Source organism: Pyrus communis, chromosome 12 (genome assembly GCF_041283825.1).
Source record: "Pyrus communis isolate YQ-2024b chromosome 12, ASM4128382v1, whole genome shotgun sequence".
Classification (NCBI taxonomy): Eukaryota; Viridiplantae; Streptophyta; class Magnoliopsida; order Rosales; family Rosaceae; genus Pyrus; species Pyrus communis.
The window spans coordinates 4,878,354-4,891,079 of NC_142576.1; the positions used below are offsets into that span (position 1 = coordinate 4,878,354).

The 12,726-nt window shown below is 36.9% G+C and overlaps 2 protein-coding genes across 2 annotated transcripts; one reads left to right on the top strand and one right to left on the bottom strand.

The window, feature by feature from the left end:
* Positions 1 to 2,268: 2,268 nt before the first annotated feature.
* LOC137744235 (uncharacterized) lies at positions 2,269 to 2,863 on the top strand. Its single transcript, XM_088681648.1, has 2 exons — positions 2,269 to 2,449; positions 2,532 to 2,863. The coding sequence occupies exons 1-2, from the start codon at positions 2,269 to 2,271 to the stop codon at positions 2,861 to 2,863; spliced, it is 513 nt and encodes a 170-aa protein (XP_088537774.1).
* Positions 2,864 to 6,289: 3,426 nt separating this feature from the next.
* Positions 6,290 to 10,377, bottom strand: LOC137745295 (MACPF domain-containing protein CAD1). The gene is made up of 7 exons (XM_068485228.2): positions 9,587 to 10,377; positions 8,665 to 8,903; positions 8,382 to 8,577; positions 8,206 to 8,283; positions 7,739 to 7,922; positions 7,465 to 7,628; positions 6,290 to 7,146 (listed from the first exon to the last, which is right to left on the bottom strand). The coding sequence occupies exons 1-7, from the start codon at positions 9,842 to 9,844 to the stop codon at positions 6,529 to 6,531; spliced, it is 1,737 nt and encodes a 578-aa protein (XP_068341329.2). The 5' UTR covers positions 9,845 to 10,377; the 3' UTR covers positions 6,290 to 6,528.
* Between the last annotated feature and the right edge of the window lie 2,349 nt (positions 10,378 to 12,726).

Here is a 12,726-nt window from a genome sequence, read left to right on the forward strand (position 1 = left end):
ACTCCAATTTTTTTTTAGTATAAATAACATCGATTATTAAAAAAACTTTTGAAAGAACTCTTGGTCTTTAAATATTCATTTTCCAAATAAGTGCACAAAGTATGAAATTGAATAGTGATATATTGCAAATTTACCATGCATGATTTTGGTTTTAAAAAAATATGTGGTTTTCACACTATTTTTAGTTTTTAACATTTTTTTTTTTTTAGTTATCAAATTAAATTATTTAACCAAAAAAAAAAAAAAAAAAACAGAGATGATTAATCACATATGTTGTAAAACTAAAAGAAAATGATTTTTACACAACTTTTTAAATTTCTCAAATACCTATCTTTATTTCTAACCATCAAATTAAATAAATTCTGAACAATCAAAATTTATGCAGAAGAATACGTGTTTACCATTTTTCGAACTAAATAGAAAAGTTCGAATAGTCATCGATCTCACCATTACCAATATGTATCAATCCTGTTTAATGTGGTATGGGTCAGTGTGCCACACCCGTTGGTATGTGAGCCGACCACGACATTGTGCCATACCCTGCCATGCACCGAAAGGCAAGAATGGGTCCATACTATCTACATGCATTATTCATGCTAACCTTCTTGCACGAGTTCACACACGTATGTGAAATACATTTTTTAAATTACGACATGTTATAGTTGATTTAGACGTTTTAAATGTATTTATATGCATAAATTGACAACAAAAAATCAAATATTTGAAGTAAATGAATAATTTTAAATCATGCTAAAAGAAACCCCTCATAACCAACTCAAGCAACTGAATTCACATAATAAAATCAGTCTCTATAGAATTTACAATAAGAATAGACAAAATAATATTTAATGAACAATTGATTGAATCACATTATTGCTAACCTATTGTGAGGCTATGCCCACCCCCTTCCCCTTAGTGTATAGATAATATCATTTATTCAAATAAAATAAAAAAACAATCATTTGACAACTAATTTAATTACATTGTTATCCGCGTGCGAAATACTTTTTTTTATAACCAGCATTATATGTTTCTTAAGATGTTTTGAACGTGTTTAAAAATATAGAAAATAAAATTGAATGAACAACTGATTGAATCACATTATTGTTATCTCATTGTGAGACTAAGCCCACCCCCCTCTCCTTTAGTGTAGATAATATTGTTAGTTAAAAAAAATTATTTGACAACTAATTTAATCATATTATTATCAGCATGCGAAAGACTTTTTTTATAACCGGCATTACACGCCTCTTAAGATGTTTTGAATATGTTTAAAAATAAAGAAATTAAATCACATTATTGTTAGCTTATTGTGAAGTACTAATTAAAAAAAACAGCACAAAAAAATTAACTACTAAAAAAACATTGTTAAATTGACGAAAATACCCTTGCCTATTTGATGCATTATTTTAGGATGCCTTTGAAGTTTTTTATCTTGGGGCATTTTTGTCCAAATATTTTTGTTGAAGCTTGGTGACACCAAAAATACTGTTCACCACTTCAAATGAATAATCTTAAATCATGCTAGAAGAAACCCCTCATAAATCAATTAAAGCAGCTGAATTCACATGATAAAATCAGTCTCTATAGAATTTACAATAAGAATCGAGAAAATAATATTTAATGAACAATTGATTGAATCACATTATTGCTAGCCCATTGTGAGGTTAAGCCCACACTCCCCACTTAGACCATCTCCAATGGTTGGGCTAAAAGCCAAATATTTTAACCCGAAAAATTTAGCTTTTAGCCCAGAAACAACTTTTCTACTCCAACCATTCTGGCCTAAAATTTTAGTCCGGGATTATTAAAGAAATAACTTAAGCTATTTTTTTCTTAAATTAATTTTTTTTTAAAAAAAATAAATATGTAGATTGTCGTAAATTAATTTTATGAACATTTGAATCTAAAAAAATTTAAATTCCGATAAATATTGAAAAATCACTAAATTTCCCACAAAGCAAGCCGTCAACTTTTACCAATCTTTCAACACTGGGCTAACTTTCAATTCACCAACCTTTCAACACCAAATTTTCAATTCACCAACCGTTCAACACCAAACTTTCAACTTTCACCAACTGTTCAACACCAAACTTTCAACTTTCACCAACCATTCAACACCAAACTTTCAGAAATCATCCTCTATATAAACATATGTCCAATATTTGTTGATTACACAACCTTTTAACCTTCAATCATCCTCTATATTCACCAATATTTCAACTTTCAAAGAGTTTTTGTTTCCTAAAAATCCTCAATATCTCATCAATGGGTGATAGAAGAAGGTGTAGTATGGCAATGCAGATGACACAATACCAAGCAAGGATGGAGATTGAGGATGCAGAATTGTTCAATGCTGAAGTTGAACTTATCAACTCGTTTATGCAATCTGAGCACCATGGCGAATCTAGCCATCGTGGCTCTGTCACGGGGCGTTCATATTTGCAGCGTGATAGAGAAGAGTGTCATGATTGAATGATGAAAGATTATTTCATCGAGCGTCCGAGATTTCCTGCTCATGATTTTCAAAGGCGGTTTTCGAATGAGGAGAGAGCTTTTTGAAAGCATGTTGAATGCAGTTGTCAATCATGACCACTACTTTGAACAGAGGGTAGATGCCACAGGCCGACAAGGTCTATCACCTCATCAGAAGCTCACATCTGCTTTTCGCATGCTAGCTAATGGATGCTCTGCAGACTCAACTGACGAGTATTGCCGACTTGCAGAAAGTACTGCTATTGAGAACCTGAAGCGCTTCTGTAAGGCAATTGAAGGCATATATAGAGCCACATACCTCTGCAACCCAAATCGTGTAGACTTGAAGAGGCTTCTACGCAAGGCAGAAAAAAAGAGGCTTCCCTGACATGATAGGAAGTCTCGATTGTATGCATTGGGAGTGGAAGAATTGTCCTACTGCTTGGGCTGGCCAATTCAAGGGCCGTCATGAACAATTTGGATTAGTGCCAACTGCACCATCTTCGCTAACAGAAACTCATGCCAAGCATAGAGCAACATCTTCCTCACAAGTCCAATTACGACCTCTAATATGCTTTCTTGCCATGTTGAACAATTTGGAAATGGAAAGAAATGGTAGAAATATAAATTGGAAGAATTGTAAGAGAAATTTGAGTTTTGTGTGGATGTTTGAACAAATACATAAGTATTTATAGAGTTTTTGGGTGAATTTTGAGTTAAATAATTTTTTTAATTATTTTAACCGTTAGATTTAAATTTGGGCCGTTAGATCTTTTTTTTACCGTTAGATTTGATTATATTTGATCTCAGCCGTTGGATTCAATGTATTTTAAAATAACATATTTTAAAAAAATCAAATTTGAATCTAGACCGTTGGATCAACCAACGGTCCTTGAAACTCAGCCGTTGGATTGAAAATGTAGCCGTTGGAGGTGATCTGGGTGGCTGACAACCCGCTAACAGCGGGGCCCACCCTGTCGAGAACAGACCGCATGCGCTCCGCGTGGGGCGCGTTGGCGAGTGAACTGGCCGAGACTGGCCTTTGGGCCAGCGAGTCCAGTCGCGCGGGGAAGGGGGGAATTCTGGGGGGTATTTGGCCCAACTTTAACATTTGGCATTTAGCCCAATGTTTTAGCATGGGTTGGAGATGGTTTGGGGGGGGATTTGGGGGGTAATTTAACATTTAGCCACTATTGGAGGTGGTCTTAGTGTAGATAATATCATTAGTTAAAAAAATAATCATTTGACAACTAATTTAATCACATTATTATCAGCATGCGAAAGACTTTTTTTATAACTTGCATTACACGCCTCTTAAGATGTTTTGAACGTGTTTAAAAATAGAGAAATTGAATCACATTATTGCTAGCCTATTGTGAGGTACTAATTAAAAAAAAAGGCACAAAAAAAATTAACTATTAAAAAAACATTGTTAAAATGATGAAAATACACCTGCCTTATTTGATGTATTATTTTAGAAGTTTTTTGTCTTGGGGGCATTTTGTCCAAATATTTTTTTTTGAAACTTGGTGACATCAAAAACACTGTTCACATTTTGTGTTGGCTTTATATAGAGATAATGCGGAGGAACTAGGGTTTTTTTTTTTTTTTTTTTTTTAAGACAAAGGAGACTTCATTAATGAAAGAGAGAATTACAAATTGTGATAGATCGACCCAAGTCTAAACCAAACACAAAACCCAACACAAACAAAGCAAAACAAAAAAAAGTGGACATACCCAAGTAAATAGAAAGCAACATTCCAAGTCAAGACAGGCCAAGACAAGGTCGGAGGCCCATGTACACTTAGGCCCATAGGCAATAGTAAACAACAAACGAAAAGAAACCCTAATCAAGAGCAGCAAACACACTCCTTCACCACCGCAGTTGCGCCCTCCACGAAGGGAATTCACTCCCCAAAAAGAAAAAAGCACCCAAACCAAAAGCTAGCTCTGAGAGTGTTGAGATCCATCAATCCACCAAGAAACACAATATCCACAGCCACACCTGCATAAAAAGTCACCAAACGTAACAGGAGGATGGGGAGGGCAAAGGGGGTGTGCATGACACATTTGTTCTGATGTGAATTGTTCCACACTTCACCCAATTTTTCTATTAAACCGGTTCGGCAGTGGGCTGTGGATGAACGGTCTTGAGTCAAGATGGAGTTCAAAACTCCAAGATCTAACTCCTAATTATGGGTTGGAAAAGATGGGGAGGAAAGAAGAGTTCAATGGGGAGGGGAAAAGGGGCAGGCGATTAGAGAGGGTAAAACTGAGACAAAAGCTCAGTGGGAAACATAGCAAAAGAAACAGGGAAGAAAAGAAGAAAAAATAGAGAAAAAAGGAGCTGCCACCGAACCATAGCCAAAGGCTAGGGTAGGCAACAGTGGGTGGTTCTAATTTTTTGTCTCTCTTATTTGAATGATCACGGTTAACTTACGTTAACATCTTATATTAATTATTTATAGAGAGAAAGAAAAAATAAAAAGTGTGAGAGGATGGGAAGGAAGGAAAGCAAAAGTGTGAAAAATACATGTGCTCACACATGATGAGTGTACTCTTCAGTTTCCTATAATTCTATGAAGGGTAATATTAGAGAGACCAAAATTTTAAATCAAATTTGCAAATAAAATGATGTGTCGCCATTAATCAACGCTTAAGCACATTAATAAATATTTAAGTAATTATCCAATCATTAACCACCACATCATTTGGTTTGAAAATTTTAATCTTCCTAACATTATCTTTCTACGAAACTTTCCAAATTTAACTTGCTTTTGTTGTACAAATGAAATAATGTACTTGTGCATTTCATATGCAATCCTTCAGAAAAAATAAAAATAAAAAAACACTAAAGCAGAGCAAATTACTACGAGTGTGCCACAACCCTCCTTTTCAACACTTCGATTTGGCCATGACTGCTTTCTTGCATATCGCCAAATATCGTGGCGGAATTGTGCCTGTACTCTTTAGAAGGTAACGTTTCTAAGATAAAAAATAGTACCAATTTGCTAAATACATGCATGTTATATTGTTAAGTTGTGAACATGAAAATACAAATAAACAAAATAAAATCATTAAATCAACAATTAGATTAACAGTCTGACAATATAATATAAAACAGTTATATTGATTAATTACTTGGTTGTAGTTTCTTGTTTAGTGTTCCATGTGTGAAGAAGGCATAAGGTTCACCATAAATGGCCACTCATACTTCAACTTGGTGTTGATCACAAATGTTGGGGGTTGCAGGGGATGTCCGTACAATGTCTACCAAGGGTTCTAGGACAGGGTGGCTGCCCATGGCAAGAAACAGGGGGCGAAACTGGCAGAGCAACTCCTACCTCATTCGCCAGAGGCTCTCCCTCAGACTCCAGAGTCACCACTAGTGACGGACGCAGGCAGAGTCACCAGCTACAATGTAGTGCCCGCTGGCAGTTTGGACAGACCATTGAAGGTGGCCAGTTTTAGATAATTTGTGGAAGCAATGAATTGTTTATATAGACTTATGGATCATTTGAAAACACTTTTAGAATAACTGAAGTGTTTTTTATGAAAATATTTTTGAAACGAATTCTTAGTAAAAATACAAATAGATCCTGAAAAAGCATTTTAAGTGTTTTCTGTAACAATAAACCGTATATGAACCAGAACTTAGTGCTCCTTTACTGACATTTCAAATTTCCTCGAGTTTCAATTTTAGTAAAACCTTCGTAACCAGATGCATTTGTGTATGCTTTCCTTTATTTTTGTTAAGCTTTGCTAAATATATGATAGAGAACAACTCTCCTCCCAGAGGAACAATTAAATTAAATTTGATCCTAGAAAATGAGGTATATAATTGCTCTACAACAAGGTTTCTTTCATCAAATTAACTTAACATATCAAACCTTTTACTTATAAACACATCAAGAGGCAGCATCCATTCACTCTAAGACCACCCAAAAGACACAATCTTCGTCCCACTCTCTGTCTGTCCATCAAAAGACACCGCCTCTCAACTAACAAAAAACCACCACTGTGCACATCAATCTTGCAAAATGTTTAAACGACTCAATAACCTAGTAACGAATATTTCATTCTTAAAACAATTTTCCCTCTCTCCACGCCAAGCTTTCCACCCGTAACCAACCAGTGACCAGGATGGTCTCGTGGCCCCTTGCTCATCTCAGACATGTCTACAAACTTCGCCAACTTGTTGCCAGCGACATGTTCTCTTGAACCTGAACTTGAGTCGCCAGTGGATGTCGCTTTCTTCAACTTTTCATTTTGTGTATGATCCCACACGGATCTCCGGATGGTGCAGCCTGGCAGCCTGGAATATAATAGCTTCATGTACAAGACATTTCTCGATCCAAAATCCCACACTCCGAGCTGTGCTCCAGTGACTATGTAGACACCAGAGTGGTCCCCTGTGAAGGCTTCAGGGTTCTCAATTGGTGCAGTGCTCACATGAGAGAAGTTTTTCCATTTTAATGGTTCGAACCATCGGCTGTCTTGCTCTTCAGGTCCTTGCCACTTGGGAGCACCAATTGCCACATCGCTACCCCAATATGGCCGAAGGATATTTGGTAGAGATGCTAAGTGCTGAAGATGAATACAAAGTCGATTCTGCTTGCTTCCTTCTAGACATAACCGTATGCCTGTCACTGGCTTCCGTCCAACAGTAACCTGCAGATCACAAAACCTTGTTAATGGAGACTACATAAACAGCCTAGGAGGATTAAACCATGAATCGAACTCAGAATGAGAGATCACAAAAAATAAAAAAATGGCTATTAGACATCTCAAGGATGTGATGTCCCACCAGTGCGCTGTACATGATGAATTGAGGAGTTAAACAATAAGCATTAATGTTTTTCTCATGTCAATTAGACTGCTTAATGTTTTAGTTTTACCACTTAGCAAATTTTTGTCTCATTCTGTCCAAAGACAAGTACAAGCCTCCCAAAGGATGGAAGAGCTCAGCGAAGAGAGATTCATTGCTACCTGTTCTTGGCTGACATAAAGCTTTTGCCCCATTATGCTGAATTGCAAGGATGGGCAAACAGGTTCCTTTCTTTGGTGTCCAATATTTCTGTCGGACACAGGCGCCCATATTCGGGAAATTTGAAACTCTAGGAAATATCTCAGCTCTTCAATTGGAGGCTTATCTGCAAGAAGGATTTCAAAACCATTTAGTTGGCTTACCTTACTGCTAATGACAGCACATTACAGGAAAAAGAAAACTCTAACCCATCTATGATGAGTTCAGTTGTTATACATTCAAGGTAAAGATCAATAGCTCGAGTAAGGTGCTCTTTTCCGGGTATCTCTTCAAGTAGGGCTGTTATGGGAAAAAATGTCATCTCAATTACATCTGGAGAGGACCGGACAGTTCTTGCCCATCGGGTGTGGTTTTGTTCCAGATCGTCTCCTCCTCTTCTTCTAAAAATGACCGTGACATCCTGCATCAACAATAATTGACGGTAATGAGAAATAACATATAGAAGAAGTAATAGAACTCGGGTTAAAATGCAAGTAAATGTTAAAAGGTATGCCAAAATCAAGGGCTGGTGAGAGCTTACTCTATACTTCTTATGTATTTAAGAAATGGTGAATAAGATTACATTCAAGAAAAATGGAGGTTCAGAGAAAGAAGCAACTGTATACTTTTTTAAACTTATTTCTTATAATAAACTATCAAGCGCAACAGAGATACTGGATACAAATTATCAATACGTTACATACTTCTTTCCCAGCAAGATACGGTGCCGTGGTGGGTTGAGGATATATCCCTTGACTGTTGAATAAACCAGGATCACCGCCCTGAAATATATATAATGATACTCAGTCAGAACCTAAATTTCACGTAAAGAAGGAGGCTACGAAATAATAAAAAGGAAAAGAAACAAAGTGGAACTAGCCTTATCATTAGATTTCATTTGACATGAACTTCTATTGCTTTCTGTGTCTGAGAACCTCTGAGTTGCAATATCCTGGACATAGTTTTTGATCTCCGTGGTTGACAAAGTAGATGATTGGTGTTGTTTAACATAAATTACATCTTTTCCACCAATTGTTACCGATGTTATGACATGAGTTCCAAAATGTTCAATGAAGCTGTCAAGAAAAAGTAACCAATCTTAAATAAGGAACATTTGAAACTATTTCATCACAAGTTTCTACTAAGGCTATAAATATTCATACCTAGCCAAAGATGCTGGATCCCAACTCCTCGGGACAGCCTGTTTCACATTTTCTTGCAACACTATTGGTGATTTAAAAAGCTTGACCTTAGCAAGTGGAATATAAAATCCATCCACAGAAAGGGTCTTCGTGGCTGCAGCATCGATATGCTTTGAACCAGTGAAGCTAAATGCAAAGTTGAAACTTCCAAGAGGAAAGCCGGCAGATGCGTTAGACTTTTGATTGAAATACTCAACCATCTGCAACCATTTGCCATAAGGATCATGTTAAATAACTTCATGCCTCTCTATCACGCACGCGCGCGCGCACACACATAGTTAAAATTTAGTGACAGCCTCTTAAAAACTGCAATGGATATATAAATGTTCTTGAGCGCACATAATTAAAAACTGAATTTGAACCTAGTTTGGTTACTAAACTCACTCAAACAAGTACCTTCAAGCGTTTGATCGCCCCTGTATTTTCTAGTCCAGTACATTATTAAAAAGGATTAACACAATGCAGCTAGTGCATTAGTACCTATTGAGGAAATAATTTTATTAACATTGTTATCGCACATTAACCGTGGCAGAACACAAAACATGAAGTCGGAGCCGTAAGGAGCTGAACATTTTCCGTGCCTTCACATTAATCCGATCGATAATTTAAAAATAAAACCACCTATGAAGTTCCTTTTAATCTTCTGCAACTACCCATCATTTCTTACGCAAATTTGCAACATATTTCTCAATGAACATCAATCTCATAACTTAAACACTTATCCACTTTCCCTACAATCACATCACAGTAAAATGTTCGCAAAATTGCAACCTAAACCCAATTCACAAACTCTTGCAACATCCACCAAAACTCTCAAAGCAGACACAACAACCTAAGTGCACAATCAAACAACAATTCGAGACAACGAAATCATAAACATTACCTCATGGAAGCTGCAGACTCCAGAGCTCATCCGGCCGCCGGCCTCCGGCGAATGCCTGATGTCCCTGGAAACACCCGGCACAACAATATCATCATAGAGGCGGAGATCCCTGGTGTGCTCCTCGTCAAGCTTCAGAATCCTCGTACCCGCCGCTCCCTTACAGTAGAGCAACCTTGTATCGAAGTTCACGTCGAAGCCTCTTCCTAATGCCTGTACGGAGTTCACAGCTGTGTGCAAAGCTCCTGCATTTTCTCCCATTTCTCATCAGACTACTGCCCCAAACTCCTCTCACTCTTCCTCTGATCACGGATGATAAAACCCGACCCGAAATCCGAAACCCAAAACCCAGTTGCCTATTCGGGTTCTGGAGCTCAATTCGAAGGACCAAGTTGGAAACTTTCCCGGAAACCCACAGGGGATTGGAGAATCGTGGCGTTTTCTGAATTGGGTTTTTGGAGATTTCTCTGTTCGAACATATTCTCGGGAAAGCTCGGGACTTTTTCTTCAGCTGACTTCTCTCTCTCCCCCCCCCCCCCTCCGTGTTCTTGGGCTGCTAAGTTTGACTGAAAAATCTTCAATTGGAAATCGATATGTCGAACAAGCTGGAGCTCTATCTCCTTCTTCCTCTAGATCTCAAAAATCCATGGAAAGATTATCCAATCTTTCTCGTTCTCTTTCTGCGTGTGTACTTCTCCCTTCCTCTATCTCTCCCCAGTCTCTACAGTCTACAATTCTCTCTCTCTCTCTCTCTCTGTAAATTTCGCTTACTTTTCCACCAGCTTGCCAGTTACAACGAGGAGAGGGCGTTGACATCGAGGATTTGTTTTTGAGCAACGTTGATTCCGCCACGTGCGTTTCTGATTTGATCAGACGGCGAGGGTTGCAGCTCAATTGTGCCTTGTTGGTCTGACTTTCTTTTTATTTTACTAATTTACTTCATTCATTTTTGGCTCAACATCATTCGAGAAATTTCACAAAAACAAAATATTGAAAGTGGTGGATTATCTCACTGAAATTATTAGAGGTTAGTTTATTATCGAAAGAGTTCGGATTTACGTTTTTATATAAGAACTCAACTTATTTTTATTATTGATTATATAATTCAAATTATCTAACCAGGGAAAATTCCAATGAATGTTATGTTTCGGTGCATAGTAGAAATTCTTTGAATTTCAAACTTTACGGGTTATAGGATTCAGGCGGATATAGAAATGTGTAATAAATTTTGTTTGAAAAGTGCTTTTGGTAATTTGGCCAAAAGATTTTGGTAATTTTATTTGAGTAGCATGCCTTGCAGCTTAGGCCTTATTTGGTATTTTTTTTTTTTCACTAAAAATGATTTCACTTTAAAGTTAAGCAATAAAAAAATGTTTTATAAAAGTAAAATGTTATGCTTACTTTAAAAGGAAAACTAATGAAAAGGGCTTGAAAACTTTGAGTTTTAATGATAAAGACAAAATAAAGGGTAAAGTGAATAGTACTATGATTGACTTTTTAGTGTAAAAATATGGTTTTTCGTTAAAATGAACAGTACCAAGAGCTTTTCGTTAAAGTTCCTTATTTTAAAGGCAATGGTTTCTATATAACAGCTTTTAAAAGTATCATATAGGTTGTTTTTAGAAGCTGCTTTAAAAAAAAGCTAAGTTGAGTCTTTAATGAACATTTTCAATTATTGTAATAACCTCATTAATTTTTTGAAAATGACATGTTTAGTCTTCCACACACATTTTATCTCTTAGAGAATAAAGCGACCGCTATAGTGTTATCACCTCCACTGTTGGGACCACAACCACAACCTCTTCCACTGTAACCACAACCACCATTGTCACCACCATCATTACCACCACCTTCACCATAACCGCCATGACTGCCACCACAATCACAACCGTCACCACCATCATTACCACCACCTTCACCATAACCGCCATGACTGCCACCACAATCACAACCGTCTCCACCACCATTATCACCACCATCATTGCCACCATCATCGTCGCCACCACTAGTGCTACAACTGCCTTACCACCAATGTTACCTTTACACCCGAACCACCACCATACCTCTGCCATTACTGCTACCATCAGCACCACTGCAACCATCACCACCATTACCACCACTGTCACGCCACTGTTGTTGTTGCCCCCACTCCTACTACCATGTCCATTTTGTCATTATATACAATTATATCATTTTTTTTTTCATTAAAATTTACCAAGCGCTTTCACACTGCTTTTCAAATTCACAACACGTTTCAAATACAGTTAACCAAACGCTTATCTATGTTTACTTCATAGGTGATTATTCATAAAGCATAGCAGAAGCAGTTTTTTTAAAATACACAATAATCTCAAATTGTCCCTTAGTCACTTAACCATCGGGGTAATGATATTGAAGTTATTTGATATTCATGTGATAATGCAACTTTAATTACAACCAAAGTAATAAAGTTTTGTTGTTGTGATTTCAGAATATATCTTACACTTGGTAGTCCTCGTAATACCGAAAAAGGGAATGATTTTTACTCGTATGGAGGGGAAAATAACAGTGACTAGTTTTAGACCCGTACTTATTACTTGCTTATAAAGGAAAATCTTTCCATAAATAAATAAAAACAAACAAACTTCAAGAGCCAAGTGTACAAGTGCACTTAAGTTCAAGAGCCAAATGTACCTTTCTCCTAAATATATGGCTTGGGGCAAACTCAAGTTAACCATTTTATTAGGGACAGTTTAAACGTAATATTTTATCATTAGTACGTAACATCACAAAGACGTACTTGTTTCACCGAAGTCATCCTACACTTAAGATGCTCGTGACAGTACCTCTCTCCTATATAAAAATGTAAAAGCACCTGACAGTTAGTGATTAACTTAGGACACTGCAATCACGACATTCTAATTACAAGTAGGTTCATACTACATACAAGTAAATTTTGTCTTTTTAACTAAAGGAACCTTTGTCTATACGACACCATTCTAATTGTAAAAGTAACATTTTGTGTGTAGTAAGTACGTTTTAGGTGGGGGTAACCTTCTTTGCTTTTATTGAGGGAACCTCTGTCTATACCCAAGATAGTAGACAGTGACATCCATCTGACACCCTTAAGAACAGAGTAAAGGGTTGATCATGGCCATGCATTG